At 30.0% G+C, this 27,942-nt stretch overlaps 1 protein-coding gene across 2 annotated transcripts; it reads left to right on the top strand.

Annotated features, from left to right (window-relative positions):
- Nucleotides 1–27,942, top strand: LOC100372100 (epoxide hydrolase 1-like). Of its 2 annotated transcripts, none has more exons than XM_085508022.1 (6): nucleotides 1–102; nucleotides 2,232–2,857; nucleotides 3,000–3,129; nucleotides 22,221–22,426; nucleotides 25,425–25,653; nucleotides 26,645–27,942. In XM_085508022.1, the coding sequence occupies exons 2-6, from the start codon at nucleotides 2,254–2,256 to the stop codon at nucleotides 26,853–26,855; spliced, it is 1,380 nt and encodes a 459-aa protein (XP_085364148.1). In that variant the 5' UTR covers nucleotides 1–102; nucleotides 2,232–2,253; the 3' UTR covers nucleotides 26,856–27,942. The 2 variants fall into 2 exon arrangements, with proteins under 2 accessions (XP_085364148.1, XP_085364149.1); XM_085508023.1 differs by lacking the exon at nucleotides 1–102 and adding an exon at nucleotides 116–322.

Below are 27,942 nucleotides of genomic sequence, written 5' to 3'. Positions count from 1 at the left end.
CTAGTAGTAATACTAGTATACTTGTTTGCAACTTCGTGCGTGTACCCTCGTTCCTGGTCATATCTTCCACTTGTTTTGTCGAGGTTGCGTTGGTCGCACCAGGTGAGATCTTCTGTAGAATGTATAGAGGGGCGTGTCCATCACTGAACTTGCATGTCACGTGTCTTACTGGAGAACTTAGGTGTCGGGTCTGTTACTAGTATTTACTGGAAAACTTGGTATTATATAATAGATTATGGTAGATTATGCGGCAACCGTGATTCACGCCACCAAACAGTTTATAATGTGACTTATAACACGGCATGGATGTACTAAGAACACGGTAAACACAATTCTCTCTCTTGTGCAACTTAACTTGCAGCGTATTTCGGGACAGTGTGTGTCTGGTCGCCAGCGTGACCGGAAAACGGGGACGGCTGACAGGGTGCTTATGAATTAGATGTAATATTTGCTCTAGATGACCTCGTGTCGAAAAACCTTTGAACATTTGCCAAGGAAAATTGAGTGATTACTTTTGATGCCACTCTCGGGCGCCACTGTCAGACAATAGCCTCTTGTAACATATAGGGGTATTGCTCCCCACCCGCTGTATAAGAAACAAGTCACCTGGAGATGACACAGCCCCCACTTATCAGATGTGATTATAGTTGGCTATGAATTATAAATTTTGAATGTACATGTATAAAATCGGGTAGGAAGATTTAAGTTGAAAATCAAAAGTATGTTACTCAAAGTTAACAGCTAAGGACATCTCTATTAAATTGGGTAAAATTTGCATCAATTTTAACAAAAATTCACAATCAATTGAATAAGGAAATTCAATTGAGTCAATATTAAATAGCGAATACATGAACTATTAGTTCACAAGATATTAACAAAAATTCAAAATTAATTAAATGGGTGGTCCCTTTGTCTTTGTAACAAGTCTCAACAAAATCGTCAAGCCATCTCCGAGAAATGCAGTGGACACACAAGGACCGAATTTGACTGAATTTTGGCATTGAAATGGCCACCAGTCGGCCATATTTGATCGAATCTGAAAATAAATTGACGTGCACATGTATGGTTGACCAGTATGTCTTTGTACCAAGTTTGTACCAAAAAAATCAGTCCAGCCATCTCTGAGAAATCACTCCTGACGGACAGACGGACTGATGAAGGCGAATCTACAAGCCTGGGGCTAATAAAACTGGTTAGGAAATGCTGTTCACTGTTTTTGCCGGGGTCCTATTTTTAATCTCTTGTTTTTTGCATCAAAAATATTCTGAATCTTGATGCCAAACCACTGATCGATGACTTGGAAACATATATTCCGAAATATATACCAGAAATGTATAGCGTAATTAAAAAATAACTATACCTATATGTAGCTGAATAAAAAAATCACGCATGGCCATAGTATGAGGGCGCTGCACCTCTGTTTCCTTGTTTACAAAAATTTCTAAAAACTGGACTACAACAGATCAAAGTTACTAAGATTCGTACCATATTTTAACTGAATTTAAATTTCATTGAAAAGACCTTTGGGGGTGATTTGTATGGAATTTATTTTCACTGAAGCATCCCTTTAGTAAAAATAGATTCCAAGCAAAAATAAAGTATTTAACAGTATGCTGTTTGCCAATTTGTTTGGCATCAATTGAGGAGTTTATCTTCTGATCTAATTTTAATTTAATTTAATCCGGCAAAGATTGTTAAGATTATGTGTGGTCATTGCAACCTTAGTACGACTGGTGTTGATTTGTTTTCTAAAATTCAAACATTTTGTAAATTTCCAAAGCGACAATACTGTGATTTTAAACATTTTTTGTTCAAATATAACCATGTGGAGTTGACCGATTCTTGTTTAAGATAGGCACAATTGCGTGGGCAAAGTGGCCCTACACAAGACTAATATCACATACAATGAGATATGGAAAGTCAAGTAATCGCAATTTTGTTGAAAGCAGTCATGTTGTGAGAGGAGACTTTTTCACCACCGGACTTTCTTGCCTAATTTTTTTTCAATATTTCTGAAAATGAACCCTAATTTTTTAACCAATTGGCAGACAAAAACAAAATTTAGTTCAATTTTAAGTTTCCACTCAAAAAATGTGACTATTCTTCTGAAGGGGAAAGTGCAGACTATCAACTGGACTATTTTGTGTATTTGTGATGAAAAGAAGGAACTGGTGATGAAAACGTTAATTAGCAATCAAAATACTCATTGTATTGTATCTTATTTTTTTAAGGTTGCAGGAATCAATTTGAACGATGGGGATAAAAGTGACAATTTTCATTGTGGTGGTTGCCATAGTAACTGGCTTGTATTTTTGTGGATTTCTCACCTCTCCACCTACGGTGCCTGAGTATGGTGATGGATGGTGGGGGCGTGGTAAGAAGCCAAAGGGTGAAGAAGACACCAGCATCCGAAAATTTAAAATCAATGTTGACAATTCAGTGATTGACGATTTGAAGCAGAGGCTGGTGAAAACAAGGTGGTTTGAACCTCTTGAAGAAGCCAAGTTTCACTACGGTTTCAACTCAACTTTTATGAAGACCATTGTGGAGTACTGGACAAATAAATACGATTGGAAAAAACAGGAAAAATACCTAAACCAGTACGAGCACTTCAAGACAAATATAGAAGGAATTGACGTGCACTTCATGCATGTTAAACCGAAAGGAGCGATACCATCAGAGAAGATTAAACCACTACTGATGGTTCATGGATGGCCAGGATCTTTTGTTGAGTTTTATAAAATCATGCCCTTCTTGACCGAGCCTAAGAGCCATCTTGGAACTGATGATGACACATTTGAAGTAATTTGCCCCTCCATACCTGGATACGGTTTCTCAGAAGCCCCTCATAAACAAGGTAATCCTCCTGACATCATGTGAACAGTGGATTTGAGGATTTTATTCATTGTGATATTTCCTGTAGTAACTTTAATATTAGCTTTTAAATTCTACATAAATAACCTAATACATAGATTGATTTTTTGTTTTCATACTACCAGGTTTTGATGTACTTGCAGCAGCCAGAGTGTTTGACAAATTAATGAGACGTCTCGGGCATGAGAAATATTACTATCAAGGCGGCGATTGGGGCTCAGTAATAGGACATGCACTCAGTCTTATCAAGCCAAGGTGAGTTTAGTAGTCTGTCCGTTTGTACATCATGCACATTTACTAGTATATCAAAAAACTATTTTTGGGTGTTTAAAAAATTGAGAAAGGACAGATAAATATAATAAATAAAAATGGTAGTAGTGAATATCAACCACTTCAATTTCGCAAGACAATCATTAATATTGTTACTTATATTGTTATTAATATTACTGGTAAACAGTGTACAATAGTCATAGTCCTTGATGATTATTCTATATAACCAGATGTTTTGAGCATTACACCAATTCATCCTGTTTGATATTCACTATTACATCCTATTTGATATTCACCAATACATCTTATTTGATATTCACCAATACATCCTATTTGATATTCACCAATACATCCTATTTGATATTCACTATTACATCCTATTTGATATTCATCATTACATCCTATTTGATATTCACCATTACATCCTATTTGATATTCACCATTATATCCTATTAGATATTCACCAATACATCCGATTTGATATTCACCAATACATCCGATTTGATATTCACCATTACATCCTATTTGATATTCACCATTACATCCTATTTGATATTCACCATTACATTCTATTTGATATTCGCCATTATATCCTATTTGATATTCACCAATACATCCGATTTGATATTCACCAATACATCCTATTTGATATTCACCATTACATCCTATTTGATAGTCACCAATACATCCTATTTGATATTCACCATTACATCCTATTTGATATTCACCATTACATCCTATTTGATATTCACCATTACATCCTATTTGATATTCACCATTACATCCTATTTGATATTCACCAATACATCCTATTTGATATTCACTATTACATCCTATTTGATATTCACCATTACATCCTATTTGATATTCACCATTACATCCTATTTGATATTCACCATTACATCCTATTTGATATTCACCAATACATCTTATTTGATATTCAACAATACATCCTATTTGATATTCACCATAACATCCTATTTGATATTCACCATTATATCCTATTAGATATTCACCAATACATCCGATTTGATATTCACCAATACATCCTATTTGATATTCACCATTACATCCTATTTGATATTCACCATTACATCCTATTTGATATTTACCATTACATTCTATTTGATATTCACCATTATATCCTATTTGATATTCACCAATACATCCGATTTGATATTCACCAATACATCCTATTTGATATTCACCATTACATCCTATTTGATATTCACCAATACATCCTATTTGATATTCACCATTACATCCTATTTGATATTCACCATTACATCCTATTTGATATTCACCATTACATCCTATTTGATATTCACCATTACATCCTATTTGATATTCACCAATACATCCTATTTGATATTCACTATTACATCCTATTTGATATTCACCATTACATCCTATTTGATATTCACCATTACATCCTATTTGATATTCACCATTACATCCTATTTGATATTCACCAATACATCTTATTTGATATTCACCAATACATCCTATTTGATATTCACTATTACATACTATTTGATATTCACCAATACATCCTATTTGATATTCACCATTACATCCTATTTGATATTCACCAATACATCCTATTTGATATTCACCATTACATCCTATTTGATATTCACCATTACATCCTATTTGATATTCACCAATACATCTTATTTGATATTCACCAATACATCCTATTTGATATTCACCATTACATCCTATTTGATATTCACCATTACATCCTATTTGATATTCACCAATACATCTTATTTGATATTCACCATTACATCCTATTTGATATTCACCATTACATCCTATTTGATATTCACCATTACATCCTATTTGATATTCACCATTACATCCTATTTGATATTCACCATTATATCCTATTAGATATTCACCAATACATCCGATTTGATATTCACCAATACATCCTATTTGATATTCACCATTACATCCTATTTGATATTCACCATTACATCCTATTTGATATTCACCATTACATTCTATTTGATATTCACCATTATATCCTATTTGATATTCACCAATACATCCGATTTGATATTCACCAATACATCCTATTTGATATTCACCATTACATCCTATTTGATATTCACTATTACATCCTATTTGATATTCACCATTACATCCTATTTGATATTCACCAATACATCCTATTTGATATTCACCAATACATCCTACTTGATATTCACCATTACATCCTATTTGATATTCACCAATACATCCTATTTGATATTCACCAATACATCCTATTTGATATTCACCAATACATCCTATTTGATATTCACCAATACATCCTACTTGATATTCACCATTACATCCTATTTGATATTCACCAATACATCCGATTTGATATTCACTACTAAATCCTATTTGATATTCACTATTACATACTATTTGATATTCACCATTACATCCTATTTGATATTCACCATTACATCCTATTTGATATTCACCATTACATCCTATTTGATATTCACCATTATATCCTATTAGATATTCACCAATACATCCGATTTGATATTCACCAATACATCCTATTTGATATTCACCATTACATCCTATTTGATATTCACCATTACATCCTATTTGATATTCACCATTACATTCTATTTGATATTCACCATTATATCCTATTTGATATTCACCAATACATCCGATTTGATATTCACCAATACATCCTATTTGATATTCACCATTACATCCTATTTGATATTCACCAATACATCCTATTTGATATTCACCATTACATCCTATTTGATATTCACCATTACATCCTATTTGATATTCATCATTACATCCTATTTGATTTTCACCATTACATCCTATTTGATATTCACCATTACATTCTATTTGATATTTACCCTTACATCCTATTTGATATTCACCAATATATCCTATTTGATATTCACCATTACATCCTATTTGATATTCACCATTACATCCGATTTGATATTCACCAATACATCCTATTTGATATTCACCATTACATCCTATTTGATATTCACCATTATATCCTATTTGATATTCACCAATACATCTGATTTGATATTCACCAATACATCCTATTTGATATTCACCATTACATCCTATTTGATATTCACCAATACATCCTATTTGATATTCACCATTACATCCTATTTGATATTCACCATTACATCCTATTTGATATTCACCATTACATCCTATTTGATATTCACCATTACATCCTATTTGATATTCACCAATACATCCTATTTGATATTCACTATTACATCCTATTTGATATTCACCATTACATCCTATTTGATATTCACCATTACATCCTATTTGATATTCACCATTACATCCTATTTGATATTCACCAATACATCTTATTTGATATTCACCAATACATCCTATTTGATATTCACTATTACATACTATTTGATATTCACCAATACATCCTATTTGATATTCACCATTACATCCTATTTGATATTCACCAATACATCCTATTTGATATTCACCATTACATCCTATTTGATATTCACCATTACATCCTATTTGATATTCACCAATACATCTTATTTGATATTCACCAATACATCCTATTTGATATTCACCATTACATCCTATTTGATATTCACCATTACATCCTATTTGATATTCACCAATACATCTTATTTGATATTCACCATTACATCCTATTTGATATTCACCATTACATCCTATTTGATATTCACCATTACATCCTATTTGATATTCACCATTACATCCTATTTGATATTCACCATTATATCCTATTAGATATTCACCAATACATCCGATTTGATATTCACCAATACATCCTATTTGATATTCACCATTACATCCTATTTGATATTCACCATTACATCCTATTTGATATTCACCATTACATTCTATTTGATATTCACCATTATATCCTATTTGATATTCACCAATACATCCGATTTGATATTCACCAATACATCCTATTTGATATTCACCATTACATCCTATTTGATATTCACTATTACATCCTATTTGATATTCACCATTACATCCTATTTGATATTCACCAATACATCCTATTTGATATTCACCAATACATCCTACTTGATATTCACCATTACATCCTATTTGATATTCACCAATACATCCTATTTGATATTCACCAATACATCCTATTTGATATTCACCAATACATCCTATTTGATATTCACCAATACATCCTACTTGATATTCACCATTACATCCTATTTGATATTCACCAATACATCCGATTTGATATTCACCAATACATCCTATTTGATATTCACTACTAAATCCTATTTGATATTCACTATTACATACTATTTGATATTCACCATTACATCCTATTTGATATTCACCATTACATCCTATTTGATATTCACCATTACATCCTATTTGATATTCACCATTATATCCTATTAGATATTCACCAATACATCCGATTTGATATTCACCAATACATCCTATTTGATATTCACCATTACATCCTATTTGATATTCACCATTACATCCTATTTGATATTCACCATTACATTCTATTTGATATTCACCATTATATCCTATTTGATATTCACCAATACATCCGATTTGATATTCACCAATACATCCTATTTGATATTCACCATTACATCCTATTTGATATTCACCAATACATCCTATTTGATATTCACCATTACATCCTATTTGATATTCACCATTACATCCTATTTGATATTCACCATTACATCCTATTTGATATTCACCATTACATCCTATTTGAAATTCACCATTACATCCTATTTGATATTCACCAATACATCAGATTTGATATTCACCAATACATTCTATTTGATATTCACCATTACATCCTATTTGATATTCACCAATACATCCTATTTGATATTCACCATTACATCCTATTTGATATTCACCAATACATCCTATTTGATATTCACCAATACATCCTATTTGATATTCACCATTATATCCTATTTGATATTCACCAATACATCCGATTTGATATTCACCATTACATCCTATTCGATATTCACCATTACATCCTATTTGATATTCATTATTACATTCTATTTGATATTCACCATTACATTCTATTTGATATTCACCATTACATCCTGTTTGATATTCACCATTACATTCTATTTGATATTCACCATTACATCCTGTTTGATATTCACCATTACATCCTATTTGATATTCACCATTACATCCTATTTGATATTCATTATTACATTCTATTTGATATTCAACATTACATCCTGTTTGATATTCACCATTACATCCTATTTGATATTCACCATTACATCCTGATTGATATTCACCATTACATTCTATTTGATATTCACCATTACATCCTATTCGATATTCACTATTACATCCTATTTGATATTCATTATTACATTCTATTGGATATTCACCATTACATCCTATTTGATATTCACCATTACATCCTATTTGATATTCACCATTACATCCTATTTGATATTCACCATTACATCCTATTTGATATTCACCATTACATCCTATTTGATATTCACCATTACATTCTATTTGATATTTACCATTACATCCTATTTGATATTCACCAATATATCCTATTTGATATTCACCATTACATCCTATTTGATATTCACCATTACATCCGATTTGATATTCACCAATACATCTGATTTGATATTCACCATTACATCCTATTTGATATTCACCATTATATCCTATTTGATATTCACCAATACATCCGATTTGATATTCACCAATACATCATATTTGATATTTACCATTACATCCTATTTGATATTCACCAATATATCCTATTTGATATTCACTATTACATCCTGTTTGATATTCACCATTACATCCTATTTGATATTCATCATTACATCCTATTTGATATTCACCATTACATCCTATTTGATATTCACCATTACATTCTATTTGATATTTACCATTACATCCTATTTGATATTCACCAATATATCCTATTTGATATTCACCATTACATCCTATTTGATATTCACCATTACATCCTATTTGATATTCACCATTATATCCTATTTGATATTCACCAATACATCCGATTTGATATTCACCAATACATCTATTTGATATTCACCATTACATCCTATTTGATATTCACCATTACATCCTATTTGATATTCACCATTACATTCTATTTGATATTCACCAATACATCCGATTTGATATTCACCAATACATCCTATTTGATATTCACCATTACATCCTATTTGATATTCACCAATACATCCTATTTGATATTCACCATTACATCCTATTTGATATTCACCATTACATCCTATTTGATATTCACCATTACATCCTATTTGATATTCACCATTACATCCTATTTGATATTCACCATTACAGCCTATTTGATATTCACCATTATATCCTATTTGATATTCACCAATACATCAGATTTGATATTCACCAATACATCCTATTTGATATTCACCATTACATCCTATTTGATATTCACCAATACATCCTATTTGATATTCACCAATACATCCTATTTGATATTCACTATTACATCCTATTTGATATTCACCATTACATCCTATTTGATATTCACTATTACATCCTATTTGATATTCACCATTACATCCTATTTGATATTCACCGATACATCCTATTTGATATCCACTATTACATCCTATTTGATATTCACCATTACATCCTATTTGATATTCACCAATACATCCTACTTGATATTCACCATTACATCGTATTTGATATTCACCAATACATCCTATTTGATATTCACTATTACATCCTATTTGATATTCACTATTACATCCTATTTGATATTCACCATTACATCCTATTTGATATTCCACCAATACATCCTATTTGATATTCACCAATACATCCTATTTGATATTCACCATTACATCCTATTTGATATTCACCATTACATCCTATTTGATATTCACCGATACATCCTATTTGATATCCACTATTACATCCTATTTGATATTCACCATTACATCCTATTTGATATTCACCATTACATCCTATTTGATATTCACCATTACATCCTATTTGATATTCACCATTACATCCTATTTGATATTCACCATTACAGCCTATTTGATATTCACCATTATATCCTATTTGATATTCACCAATACATCAGATTTGATATTCACCAATACATCCTATTTGATATTCACCATTACATCCTATTTGATATTCACCAATACATCCTATTTGATATTCACCAATACATCCTATTTGATATTCACTATTACATCCTATTTGATATTCACCATTACATCCTATTTGATATTCACTATTACATCCTATTTGATATTCACCATTACATCCTATTTGATATTCACCGATACATCCTATTTGATATCCACTATTACATCCTATTTGATATTCACCATTACATCCTATTTGATATTCACCAATACATCCTACTTGATATTCACCATTACATCGTATTTGATATTCACCAATACATCCTATTTGATATTCACTATTACATCCTATTTGATATTCACTATTACATCCTATTTGATATTCACCATTACATCCTATTTGATATTCCACCAATACATCCTATTTGATATTCACCAATACATCCTATTTGATATTCACCATTACATCCTATTTGATATTCACTATTACATTCTATTTGATATTCACCATTACATCCTATTTGATATTCACCATTACATCCTATTTGATATTCACCATTACATCCTATTCGATATTCACCATTACATCCTATTTCATATTCATTATTACATTCTATTTAATATTCACCATTACATTCTATTTGATTTTCACCATTACATCCTGTTTGATATTCACCATTACATCCTATTTGATAGTCATTATTACATTCTATTTGATATTCAACATTACATCCTGTTTGATATTCACCATTACATTCTATTTGATATTCACTATTACATCCTATTTGATATTCACCATTACATCCTATTTGATATTCACTATTACATCCTATTTGATATTCATTATTACATTCTATTTGATATTCAACATTACATCCTGTTTGATATTCACCATTACATTCTATTTGATATTCACCATTACATCCTATTTGATATTCACCAATACATCCTATTTGATATTCACCATTACATCCTATTTGATATTCACCATTACATCCTATTTGATATTCACCATTACATCCTATTTGATATTCACCATTACATCCTATTTGATATTCACCATTACATCCTATTTGATATTCACCAATACATCAGATTTGATATTCACCAATACATTCTATTTGATATTCACAATTACATCCTATTTGATATTCACCAATACATCCTATTTGATATTCACCATTACATCCTATTTGATATTCACCATTACAGCCTATTTGATATTCACCATTATATCCTATTTGATATTCACCAATACATCAGATTTGATATTCACCATTACATCCTATTTGATATTCACCATTACAGCCTATTTGATATTCACCATTATATCCTATTTGATATTCACCAATACATCAGATTTGATATTCACCATTACATCCTATTTGATATTCACCAATACATTCTATTTGATATTCACCATTACATCCTATTTGATATTCACCATTACAGCCTATTTGATATTCACCATTATATCCTATTTGATATTCACCAATACATCAGATTTGATATTCACCAATACATTCTATTTGATATGCACCATTACATCCTATTTGATATTCACCAATACATCCTATTTGATATTCACCAATACATCCTATTTGATATTCACTGTTACATCCTATTTGATATTCACCATTACATTCTATTTGATATTCACCATTACATCCTATTTGATATTCACCATTACATCCTATTTGATATTCACTATTACATCCTATTTGATATTCACCATTACATCCTATTTGATATTCACCAATACATCCTATTTGATATTCACCAATACATCCTACTTGATATTCACCATTACATCCTATTTGATATTCACCAATACATCCTATTTGATATTCACCAATACATCCTATTTGATATTCACCATTACATCCTATTTGATATTCACCATTATATCCTATTTGATATTCACCAATACATCCGATTTGATATTCACCATTACATCCTATTCGATATTCACCATTACATCCTATTTGATATTCATTATTACATTCTATTTGATATTCACCATTGCATTCTATTTGATATTCACCATTACATCCTGTTTGATATTCACCATTACATTCTATTTGATATTCACCATTACATCCTGTTTGATATTCACCATTACATCCTATTTGATATTCACCATTACATCCTATTTGATATTCATTATTACATTCTATTTGATATTCAACATTACATCCTGTTTGATATTCACCATTACATCCTATTTGATATTCACCATTACATCCTGATTGATATTCACCATTACATTCTATTTGATATTCACCATTACATCCTATTTGATATTCACTATTACATCCTATTTGATATTCATTATTACATTCTATTGGATATTCACCATTACATCCTATTTGATATTCACCATTACATCCTATTTGATATTTACCATTACATCCTATTTGATATTCACCATTACATCCTATTTGATATTCACCATTACATCCTATTTGATATTCACCATTACATTCTATTTGATATTTACCATTACATCCTATTTGATATTCACCAATATATCCTATTTGATATTCACTATTACATCCTATTTGATATTCACCATTACATCCTATTTGATATTCACAATTATATCCTATTTGATATTCACCAATACATCCGATTTGATATTCACCAATACATCCTATTTGATATTCACCATTACATCCTATTTGATATTCACCATTACATCCTATTTGATATTCACCAATACATCCTATTTGATATTTACCATTACATCCTATTTGATAGTCACCAATATATCCTATTTGATATTCACTATTACATCCTGTTTGATATTCACCATTACATCCTATTTGATATTCATCATTACATCCTATTTGATTTTCACCATTACATCCTATTTGATATTCACCATTACATTCTATTTGATATTTACCATTACATCCTATTTGATATTCACCAATATATCCTATTTGATATTCACCATTACATCCTATTTGATATTCACCATTACATCCGATTTGATATTCACCAATACATCCTATTTGATATTCACCATTACATCCTATTTGATATTCACCATTATATCCTATTTGATATTCACCAATACATCTGATTTGATATTCACCAATACATCCTATTTGATATTTACAATTACATCCTATTTGATATTCACCAATATATCGTATTTGATATTCACTATTGCATCCTGTTTGATATTCACCATTACATCCTATTTGATATTCATCATTACATCCTATTTGATATTCACCATTACATCCTATTTGATATTCACCATTACATTCTATTTGATATTTACCATTACATCCTATTTGATATTCACCAATATATCCTATTTGATATTCACCATTACATCCTATTTGATATTCACCATTACATCCTATTTGATATTCACCATTATATCCTATTTGATATTCACCAATACATCCGATTTGATATTCACCAATACATCCTATTTGATATTCACCATTACATCCTATTTGATATTCACCATTACATCCTGATTGATATTCACCATTACATTCTATTTGATATTCACCATTACATCCTATTCGATATTCACTATTACATCCTATTTGATATTCATTATTACATTCTATTGGATATTCACCATTACATCCTATTTGATATTTACCATTACATCCTATTTGATATTCACCATTACATCCTATTTGATATTCACCATTACATCCTATTTGATATTCACCATTACATCCTATTTGATGTTCACCATTACATTCTATTTGATATTTACCATTACATCCTATTTGATATTCACCAATATATCCTATTTGATATTCACCATTACATCCTATTTGATATTCACCATTACATCCGATTTGATATTCACCAATACATCCTATTTGATATTCACCATTACATCCTATTTGATATTCACCATTATATCCTATTTGATATTCACCAATACATCCGATTTGATATTCACCAATACATCATATTTGATATTTACCATTACATCCTATTTGATATTCACCAATATATCCTATTTGATATTCACTATTACATCCTGTTTGATATTCACCATTACATCCTATTTGATATTCATCATTACATCCTATTTGATATTCACCATTACATCCTATTTGATATTCACCATTACATTCTATTTGATATTTACCATTACATCCTATTTGATATTCACCAATATATCCTATTTGATATTCACCATTACATCCTATTTGATATTCACCATTACATCCTATTTGATATTCACCATTATATCCTATTTGATATTCACCAATACATCCGATTTGATATTCACCAATACATCTATTTGATATTCACCATTACATCCGATTTGATATTCACCAATACATCTATTTGATATTCACCATTACATCCTATTTGATATTCACCATTACATCCTATTTGATATTCACCATTACATTCTATTTGATATTCACCAATACATCCGATTTGATATTCACCAATACATCCTATTTGATATTCACCATTACATCCTATTTGATATTCACCAATACATCCTATTTGATATTCACCATTACATCCTATTTGATATTCACCATTACATCCTATTTGATATTCACCATTACATCCTATTTGATATTCACCATTACATCCTATTTGATATTCACCATTACAGCCTATTTGATATTCACCATTATATCCTATTTGATATTCACCAATACATCAGATTTGATATTCACCAATACATCCTATTTGATATTCACCATTACATCCTATTTGATATTCACCAATACATCCTATTTGATATTCACCAATACATCCTATTTGATATTCACTATTACATCCTATTTGATATTCACCATTACATCCTATTTGATATTCACTATTACATCCTATTTGATATTCACCATTACATCCTATTTGATATTCACCGATACATCCTATTTGATATCCACTATTACATCCTATTTGATATCCACTATTACATCCTATTTGATATTCACCATTACATCCTATTTGATATTCACCATTACATCCTACTTGATATTCACCATTACATCGTATTTGATATTCACCAATACATCCTATTTGATATTCACTATTACATCCTATTTGATATTCACTATTACATCCTATTTGATATTCACCATTACATCCTATTTGATATTCCACCAATACATCCTATTTAATATTCACCAATACATCCTATTTGATATTCACCATTACATCCTATTTGATATTCACTATTACATTCTATTTGATATTCACCATTACATCCTATTTGATATTCACCATTACATCCTATTTGATATTCACCATTACATCCTATTCGATATTCACCATTACATCCTATTTCATATTCATTATTACATTCTATTTAATATTCACCATTACATTCTATTTGATTTTCACCATTACATCCTGTTTGATATTCACCATTACATCCTATTTGATAGTCATTATTACATTCTATTTGATATTCAACATTACATCCTGTTTGATATTCACCATTACATTCTATTTGATATTCACTATTACATCCTATTTGATAATCACCATTACATCCTATTTGATATTCACTATTACATCCTATTTGATATTCATTATTACATTCTATTTGATATTCAACATTACATCCTGTTTGATATTCACCATTACATTCTATTTGATATTCACCATTACATCCTATTTGATATTCACCAATACATCCTATTTGATATTCACCATTACATCCTATTTGATATTCACCATTACATCCTATTTGATATTCACCATTACATCCTATTTGATATTCACCATTACATCCTATTTGATATTCACCATTACATCCTATTTGATATTCACCAATACATCAGATTTGATATTCACCAATACATTCTATTTGATATTCACAATTACATCCTATTTGATATTCACCAATACATCCTATTTGATATTCACCATTACATCCTATTTGATATTCACCATTACAGCCTATTTGATATTCACCATTATATCCTATTTGATATTCACCAATACATCAGATTTGATATTCACCATTACATCCTATTTGATATTCACCATTACAGCCTATTTGATATTCACCATTATATCCTATTTGATATTCACCAATACATCAGATTTGATATTCACCATTACATCCTATTTGATATTCACCAATACATTCTATTTGATATTCACCATTACATCCTATTTGATATTCACCATTACAGCCTATTTGATATTCACCATTATATCCTATTTGATATTCACCAATACATCAGATTTGATATTCACCAATACATTCTATTTGATATGCACCATTACATCCTATTTGATATTCACCAATACATCCTATTTGATATTCACCAATACATCCTATTTGATATTCACTGTTACATCCTATTTGATATTCACCATTACATTCTATTTGATATTCACCATTACATCCTATTTGATATTCACCATTACATCCTATTTGATATTCACTATTACATCCTATTTGATATTCACCATTACATCCTATTTGATATTCACCAATACATCCTATTTGATATTCACCAATACATCCTACTTGATATTCACCATTACATCCTATTTGATATTCACCAATACATCCTATTTGATATTCACCAATACATCCTATTTGATATTCACCATTACATCCTATTTGATATTCACCATTATATCCTATTTGATATTCACCAATACATCCGATTTGATATTCACCATTACATCCTATTCGATATTCACCATTACATCCTATTTGATATTCATTATTACATTCTATTTGATATTCACCATTGCATTCTATTTGATATTCACCATTACATCCTGTTTGATATTCACCATTACATTCTATTTGATATTCACCATTACATCCTGTTTGATATTCACCATTACATCCTATTTGATATTCATCATTACATCCTATTTGATATTCATTATTACATTCTATTTGATATTCAACATTACATCCTGTTTGATATTCACCATTACATCCTATTTGATATTCACCATTACATCCTGATTGATATTCACCATTACATTCTATTTGATATTCACCATTACATCCTATTTGATATTCATTATTACATTCTATTGGATATTCACCATTACATCCTATTTGATATTCACCATTACATCCTATTTGATATTCACCATTACATCCTATTTGATATTCACCATTACATTCTATTTGATATTTACCATTACATCCTATTTGATATTCACCAATATATCCTATTTGATATTCACTATTACATCCTATTTGATATTCACCATTACATCCTATTTGATATTCACAATTATATCCTATTTGATATTCACCAATACATCCGATTTGATATTCACCAATACATCCTATTTGATATTCACCATTACATCCTATTTGATATTCACCATTACATCCTATTTGATATTCACCAATACATCCTATTTGATATTTACCATTACATCCTATTTGATAGTCACCAATATATCCTATTTGATATTCACTATTACATCCTGTTTGATATTCACCATTACATCCTATTTGATATTCATCATTACATCCTATTTGATTTTCACCATTACATCCTATTTGATATTCACCATTACATTCTATTTGATATTTACCATTACATCCTATTTGATATTCACCAATATATCCTATTTGATATTCACCATTACATCCTATTTGATATTCACCATTACATCCGATTTGATATTCACCAATACATCCTATTTGATATTCACCATTACATCCTATTTGATATTCACCATTATATCCTATTTGATATTCACCAATACATCTGATTTGATATTCACCAATACATCCTATTTGATATTTACAATTACATCCTATTTGATATTCACCAATATATCCTATTTGATATTCACTATTGCATCCTGTTTGATATTCACCATTACATCCTATTTGATATTCATCATTACATCCTATTTGATATTCACCATTACATCCTATTTGATATTCACCAATATATCCTATTTGATATTCACTATTGCATCCTGTTTGATATTCACCAATACATCCTATTTGATATTCACCATTACATCCTATTTGATATTCACCATTACATGTATATCCTATTTGATATTCACCAATACATCCGATTTGATATTCACCATTACATCCTATTCGATATTCACCATTACATCCTATTTGATATTCATTATTACATTCTATTTGATATTCACCATTGCATTCTATTTGATATTCACCATTACATTCTGTTTGATATTCACCATTACATTCTATTTGATATTCACCATTACATCCTGTTTGATATTCACCATTACATCCTATTTGATATTCACCATTACATCCGATTTGATATTCACCATTACATCCTATTTGATATTCATCATTACATCCTATTTGATATTCACCATTACATCCTATTTGATATTCACCAATATATCCTATTTGATATTCACTATTGCATCCTGTTTGATATTCACCAATACATCCTATTTGATATTCACCATTACATCCTATTTGATATTCACCATTACATGTATATCCTATTTGATATTCACCAATACATCCGATTTGATATTCACCATTACATCCTATTCGATATTCACCATTACATCCTATTTGATATTCATTATTACATTCTATTTGATATTCACCATTGCATTCTATTTGATATTCACCATTACATCCTGTTTGATATTCACCATTACATTCTATTTGATATTCACCATTACATCCTGTTTGATATTCACCATTACATCCTATTTGATATTCACCATTACATCCTATTTGATATTCATTATTACATTCTATTTGATATTCAACATTACATCCTGTTTGATATTCACCATTACATCCTATTTGATATTCACCATTACATCCTGATTGATATTCACCATTACATTCTATTTGATATTCACCATTACATCCTATTTGATATTCACTATTACATCCTATTTGATATTCATTATTACATTCTATTGGATATTCACCATTACATCCTATTTGATATTCACCATTACATCCTATTTGATATTTACCATTACATCCTATTTGATATTCACCATTACATCCTATTTGATATTCACCATTACATCCTATTTGATATTCACCATTACATTCTATTTGATATTTACCATTACATCCTATTTGATATTCACCAATATATCCTATTTGATATTCACTATTACATCCTATTTGATATTCACCATTACATCCTATTTGATATTCACAATTATATCCTATTTGATATTCACCAATACATCCGATTTGATATTCACCAATACATCCTATTTGATATTCACCATTACATCCTATTTGATATTCACCATTACATCCTATTTGATATTCACCAATACATCCTATTTGATATTTACCATTACATCCTATTTGATAGTCACCAATATATCCTATTTGATATTCACTATTACATCCTGTTTGATATTCACCATTACATCCTATTTGATATTCATCATTACATCCTATTTGATTTTCACCATTACATCCTATTTGATATTCACCATTACATTCTATTTGATATTTACCATTACATCCTATTTGATATTCACCAATATATCCTATTTGATATTCACCATTACATCCTATTTGATATTCACCATTACATCCGATTTGATATTCACCAATACATCCTATTTGATATTCACCATTACATCCTATTTGATATTCACCATTATATCCTATTTGATATTCACCAATACATCTGATTTGATATTCACCAATACATCCTATTTGATATTTACAATTACATCCTATTTGATATTCACCAATATATCCTATTTGATATTCACTATTGCATCCTGTTTGATATTCACCATTACATCCTATTTGATATTCATCATTACATCCTATTTGATATTCACCATTACATCCTATTTGATATTCACCATTACATTCTATTTGATATTTACCATTACATCCTATTTGATATTCACCAATATATCCTATTTGATATTCACCATTACATCCTATTTGATATTCACCATTACATCCTATTTGATATTCACCATTATATCCTATTTGATATTCACCAATACATCCGATTTGATATTCACCAATACATCCTATTTGATATTCACCATTACATCCTATTTGATATTCACCATTACATCCTATTTGATATTCACCATTACATTCTATTTGATATTCACCATTATATCCTATTTGATATTCACCAATACATCCGATTTGATATTCACCAATACATCCTATTTGATATTCACCATTACATCCTATTTGATATTCACCAATACATCCTATTTGATATTCACCATTACATCCTATTTGATATTCACCATTACATCCTATTTGATATTCACCATTACATCCTATTTGATATTCACCATTACATCCTATTTGATATTCACCATTACAGCCTATTTGATATTCACCATTATATCCTATTTGATATTCACCAATACATCAGATTTGATATCCACCAATACATCCTATTTGATATTCACCATTACATCCTATTTGATATTCACCAATACATCCTATTTGATATTCACCAATACATCCTATTTGATATTCACTATTACATCCTATTTGATATTCACCATTACATCCTATTTGATATTCACTATTACATCCTATTTGATATTCACCATTACATCCTATTTGATATTCACCGATACATCCTATTTGATATCCACTATTACATCCTATTTGATATTCACCATTACATCCTATTTGATATTCACCAATACATCCTACTTGATATTCACCAATACATCCTATTTGATATTCACTATTACATCCTATTTGATATTCACTATTACATCCTATTTGATATTCACCATTACATCCTATTTGATATTCACTATTACATTCTATTTGATATTCACCGTTACATCCTATTTGATATTCACCATTACATCCTATTTGATATTCACCATTACATCCTATTCGATATTCACCATTACATCCTATTTCATATTCATTATTACATTCTATTTGATATTCACCATTACATTCTATTTGATTTTCACCATTACATCCTGTTTGATATTCACCATTACATCCTATTTGATAGTCATTATTACATTCTATTTGATATTCAACATTACATCCTGTTTGATATTCACCATTACATTCTATTTGATATTCACCATTACATCCTATTTGATATTCACCATTACATCCTATTTGATATTCACCATTACATCCTATTTGATATTCACCATTACATCCTATTTGATATTCACCATTACATCCTATTTGATATTCACTATTACATCCTGTTTGATATTCATCATTACATTCTATTTGATATTCACCATTACATCCTGTTTGATATTCACCATTACATTCTATTTGATATTCACCATTACATTCTATTTGATATTCACCATTACATCCTATTTGACATTCATTATTACATCCTATTTGATATTCATTATTACATTCTATTTGATATTCAACATTACATCCTGTTTGATATTCACCATTACATTCTATTTGATATTCACCATTACATCCTATTTGATATTCACCATTACATCCTATTTGATATTCACTATTACATCCTATTTGATATTCACCATTACATTCTATTTGATATTCACCATCACATCCTGTTTGATATTCACCATTACATTCTATTTGATATTCACCATTACATTCTATTTGATATTCACCAATACATCCTATTTGATATTCACCATTACATCCTATTTGATAATCACCATTGCGTTCTATTTGATATTCACTATTACATCCTATTTGATATTCACTATTACATCCTATTTGATATTCATCATTTCATCTATTTGATATTCACCATTACATTTGATATTTTGGCATATTCTTGTTCATTTTGTCTAGTGTGCCTATATAGATTCACGCTGATAATAATATATCCAATCGTTGGAGGATTTTTGGAATGTTTAAATGTGATTATACACCAATGTCATTTTTTTTTCGGAGGTTCAAAGTCGAGGCTTCGAAACATAATTGCTATTTATTTATCTCAGCCATGTTTTAGGTTACCATACCACCCTTCCAAATGGCCAACCACCATTGTACGCTGTCAGACTGGCCGTTGGGAGTGTCTTTCCTTCATTGGTTGGCCTTGATGTGGAAGATGTGGATCGTATATACCCTGTATTTGACAAACTGAAACACTTGCTCAGGGAGAGTGGGTACATGCATTTGCAGGCAACAAAGCCAGACACTGTTGGTAAGACCAATCAAACAATTACTATTAATCCACAGGCATGTTTAAATCAAGGATGACATCTTTGCATTTAGTTCAACCTGATTTGCATATAGTAGCCAAAAACTAGCTGTCCCACAGATATCACAATAACCCATCCAACAGATACCATACATATCAGTTGCTCTACAGATTTCTCAAGAATCGTTGAACATATTTCCATGAAACTTGGTATATACATGTAGATGCATTGGGCTAATGCATAGCCTGGTCAGGATATAGTGGAAATGTGTGCGTATTAATTACCTAATTTGCATGATAATCACTAGTTATTGTAGTGGTATGCAAATATTTTTCCCATTTTTGGTAAAAAATGTAATCTTCAACTTTTTCTTAAAAACTAGCAGCTCAATTGCTTTGATACTTGGTATGTAGGTACATGTACGTTGGGTAGATCTTCCTCAGATTTGTTAATTTTTTTGCGATATCTTCAATTCTCTATTTTTGGCAAATATCTTTGTAATTTTTGGTAAAAATTGCAATTTTCAACTTCTTCTTGAAAACTACCAGTTACTTGCTTCGATACTTGATATATGTGTAACTTGGATGGACCTCTATTAACAACAAACAAAAATCATGCAAAATAATGTTGATAGTTGCCGCGACTACCACTTTGACTGAGATAACTTCCAGCTATTAGCTCATATACTTTTTGGCTATCTTGGATTACTCGCATATAGGGAGATACAGATAGAGTTGTCAACTTTAACATTGTGGATCAATTATCTTATATTTTTAATTATCTTCCAATACTTTGTAACTTTATTTCAAGTCTTCGATTCTCTCAGCACACAAGTTCTTTCTAAACTTTCTTTGATTTTTCTTTTGTTATAACATTCCTACAGTAATTATTATTGATACTGTAAAACCATTTATTTTCATTAAAATTTAATTCAACTATTTTGATGTTTTTTTTTTTAATTCATTGAATTTGTTAAGGATGAGTTTTATTCTTATTTTACATTTTCACATATATTTAATTTAGCTGATTTCACTTAACAGCGAAAATAGTGAAATTAAAACCCAGTTAATATTTAATGCATTTACAGTACATAAATGTAATCACTTTACTTTCACGTTGTGCATCTCAAAGAGCAAATATTTGGCGTACAGGAGCTCTGTCTAAGCCACTTCAGATATTCATTTTATTTTAAATAAGTTTTTTATTATTATTTTTAGCTCCATTGTCGACTTTGTCAAGCAGAGCTTATCATATGAGTTCGACTTCTTCTTGAAAACTACAAGCCTGATACTTGGTGTATCTTGGGTAGACCTCTCTTAGATTTATTCATTTCATGATGATGTCTTCAATTCTCTAATTTTGATGAATATTTTTGGTAAAAAGTGATATTTTCGACTTCTTGTTAAAAAATCACAAGCCTGATTGCTTTGATATTACATATCTAGATACTACATGTGGACCCCTCTCAGATTTGTTCATTTCGTGATGATATCTTTAATTTCTCGAATTTTGATGAATATTTTTGTCATTTTTGGTAAAAAGTGATATTTTCAACTTCTTATTAAAAACCACAAGTTTGATTGCTTTGATATTACATATATAGGTACTACATGTGGACCGCTTTCAAATTTGTTCATTTCGTGAAGATATCTTCAATTCTCTAATTCTGATGAATATTTTTGTCATTTTTGGTAAAAAAGTGCTATTTTCGACTTTTTGTTGTAAACCGCAAGTCTGATTGCTTTGCTATTATATATATATATAGGTACTACATGTAGACCTCTCTCAGATTTGTTCATTTCGCTAATTCTCCAATTTTGATGAATAACAGCTGAGCTATCTCAGCCGAGAGGCTGCTTGTTTGAATTTATGAGAATTTCACAGTATTGGAATCGTAATGTTGCAATGTTATACTATATCAATACTGGTGTCAACCTAAAACTTTCAAATGAAAGGGCTCCACAAATGCTGAAAATCCAATCTTAATGTTTTTAGCTCCGCTGGCGACTTTGTTGAGCGGAGCTTATCATATGAGTGATTGTCCGTCGTCGGCCGTGTCAATGTTTTACTTTTTCGACTTCTTCTTGAAAACTATAAGCCTAAATGCTTTGATACTTGGTGTATGTGTACCTTGGGTAGACCTCTCTTAGATTTGTTCATTTCATGATGATATCTTCAATTCTCTAATTTTGGTGAATATTTTTGTCACTTTTTGTAAAAAGTGATATTTTCGACTTCTTGTTAACAACCGCAAGTCCAATTGCTTTGATATTACATATATAGGTACTACATGTGGACCTCTTTCAGATTTGTTAATTTCATGGTGATATCTTCAATTATCTAATTTTGATGATTATTTTTGGTGAAAAGTGATATTTTTGAATTCTTGTTGAAAACTGCAAGTCAACATATTGTTCATTTTCTAATATCTTCTGTTCTTTAATTGAAATGTGCATTGCTAACAGCGGGGCTATCTCAGCCGACAGGCTGCTTGTTTGCATCAGTATATGTGTAGTCCTCTAGCAAAGGATTATGGGTAAAATATGAAGTACCGTTTTTTGAGACAAATTTATTTCATGTATTGTATAACTCCTGAATTAGGACTACAAATTGGTTGAATGTTTAGAATATGGTAGCATACCGGTGCTTATCATGCATATAATAATTTTTATTTAATAGTTCAAGAAATGTTTTGTAAAAGCACTAATATCTTGTGATATTTGCTTATTTAGTGATAGTCAGTCATGATGTCAAATAGCACATCTGTTTGCTTGAACCAATCAGATTGTTGATAGTTTTATTTCATTAAATGAAAAAATACATCTGACAGCAAAATCGCCAGCCTTGTTTTTGAAAATGTTAAACATGTTCAAATATTTTTGTAGTAACTCGTATTATTTCACTGCTTTATTTCACTGTCTGTCATATGCTGTCTGGATTTCAAATAAATAAATACAATGAATGGGAATGAATAATAAATTAATTAATAATTTAACACAGGTTTTGGACTAAATGATTCTCCTGTTGGACTAGCAGCATACATATTGGAAAAGTTCATCGGCTGGACAAATCCACATTATCTTGATCTTGACAGTGGTGGTTTAGAAAACCATTTCACTATGGATGACCTGTTGACCAATGTGATGATTTATTGGGTTAATGGCAATATTGTTTCATCAATGAGGTTATACAAAGAATCCATAGCAGAGATTCTTTCCGGGCAATTGGAGTGAGTTCATAAAATAATTGTTTAATATACATTCATACACCAACCTTTTTGTGACCTCTTATAATTGTTCAGATACTCTTCTTTTTCCGCCATTATTTTTCGTCAAGCCATTTGAGAAATCCCACTGAGTGGTTTGAACTGTTCTATACTGATTGTTGCAATCTGGTACACCTGACTTGGTTTGCAAGTAAAGTTGGATTAAAATTTAACTGGAAGTGGCTCTTTGACCACTTTCTGGCAGCCTAGGCAATCTGTTTCGTTCATGTCATATAGTACAACTCGTGTGATAGATATCAGCAAAAAAATGCTTGAAAATCTTCTTCGAAACTACCATTGATAAATGGTAAGCACATTTAAGTTTTTTTAAGCAGTTTTGTCAACCCTAAATATACAATCGGATGTACAGAGGTAATCAGCAACTGCATTGTGTGAAATTAGGGAGACAATGTTACATATATCAAGGCTGCTGCAAGACAAGAGATTATATGAATAAACTTTGCAATGCCAAAATACCAGTATGAATTTGCCACCACATGATGTATCTATACTCACTAGTATACTAGTTCCAGGGCCCATTTCATTTAATCACTGTTGCAAATAGTGTTTCAGATGATGTATGTCATTTATACATAAGTTTTTTGGTGTTTTAAAGTTATTTCCACGTATCAGAATTACTTATAAAATGTATTGTAAAAGTCTGTATAAAATAATAAAAATAACGACTCAGGAGGCAAGTATACCACTCAGTTCTGATCAGTTCATATACACACTTGCTTTCTTTGTGTGTATATGTCATGAAAGTAATTTTAGTGCTAAAATTCATCAAAATTATGTTCACCATTCCATAACCAGACCAAGTAGAACTTTACACATACATTGTACATTATGTCAAATTCTGATTCAAAATGGCCAACGGTTTCAGTTTTGTCACTGTAGCAGTATAATAAATGAAGGGGAATATTCTCATAATAATATTTGTATTCATTTCTAGTGCCATGCCTGAGGTACCAGTGGGCATCGCAATATTTAAATACGAGTTGGCTCATCTCCCAAAAGCTTGGGCTAAGCTTTTGTTTCCTGATCTTTTGACGTACTCAAGAATGCAGAGAGGTGGACATTTTGCTGCATTCGAAGAGCCGCAGCTGCTTGCTGAAGATGTAAGGAAGTTTGTCAGTGCAATTGTCAGAAGAAAGAAAATTTAGAAAACTGATTATAAAATTCAAAATAATATTAAGGTGAAAGTTTGCTCTGATTTGAAAAAAAAAATTGAAAAAATGCACATTGAAATGTATGCATATTATTAAAAAGTGAAACACATGTATTGCTTTTACCTTTTCATGTCGAACTTAAGGGTAGTTGTAATTACGTCTTGGGATTTTTAAACAATAAGTATTGTTTGTAAATAATTGCACAATATATGAACCACTTTATAGAAGATGTGCAGATTCTTATTCTGATTTACAATACAAATTATATCAACTCAACGTTATCAAATACTATTAATATATAGTTGTCTATGGAAATCATATAGTATAGAATAAGTATGATAATCATATATTGGTGATCAGCTTCCTGTCATTAAATGAAACTTGTGGAGCATTTGAATATGTCTATTTAATTTTTGAGCATTTAGACAGTTGTAAATTGGTTTAATCAATTGATATTATATTACTTTATTTGTCAACACATGTAACTTTCCAAATTGTATAGTATTTGTTCAAATATGACCTGAAATATAATTTCTTTTACCATTTCTACATTTAAGCACTTACTGGTTGAAAATTGCAAGAAATGTATATGTACATGAATAATATTTTTCTGAGGCGTGTTATTTTTTATAGAATTTGTGAAAAATAACTCTTGATCTTTGTTATTCTCCCTACAAAATACATCAAATTATTTATGAATTATCCATGGAGCTCCACTTTTATTAGATCTATAAACATTTGTAAGTACTGTGAATCTGTATTAATATCTTAGGGGAATGGATATTGATAGAGTTTATGTAATATGTAATTTTCTTGATATTTTGATGTTTTACGTATGAAGAAAAATGTATAATATTATGGTACAAACAAACAAACAACAATGACAGACAACCATTGATCATGCTTTTCCTCAGTGCTAATCAGCCTTCGAAGTGACAGTTGTAATACTCTGCAATTTACAACTCGCCATGTCTAAACCATAAGCTATATATTGTGTCTCAAAGAAAAAAAATATCTTGTACAAGATTGTTTTTTATTTCAATCTTTTCTTCGCACAATAAATTTCAGTTGTGTAAGTTTA

The sequence above is a fragment of the Saccoglossus kowalevskii genome, chromosome 14, assembly GCF_978046115.1.
Source record: "Saccoglossus kowalevskii chromosome 14, keSacKowa6.1, whole genome shotgun sequence".
Classification (NCBI taxonomy): domain Eukaryota; kingdom Metazoa; phylum Hemichordata; class Enteropneusta; family Harrimaniidae; genus Saccoglossus; species Saccoglossus kowalevskii.
Note: the sequence above shows the minus strand (reverse complement) of the source record. Positions and strands in the feature narration are given on the sequence as shown.

Coding starts and splice junctions, on each gene's coding strand:
- LOC100372100 (XM_085508022.1), top strand. CDS start 2,254: ATGGGGATAAAAGTGACAATTTTCATTGTGGTGGTTGCCATAGTAACT. Junction 3,130..22,220: donor CTCAGTCTTATCAAGCCAAG/GTGAGTTTAGTA, acceptor TATTTATCTCAG/CCATGTTTTAGGTTACCATA. Junction 22,427..25,424: donor AACAAAGCCAGACACTGTTG/GTAAGACCAATC, acceptor AATTTAACACAG/GTTTTGGACTAAATGATTCT.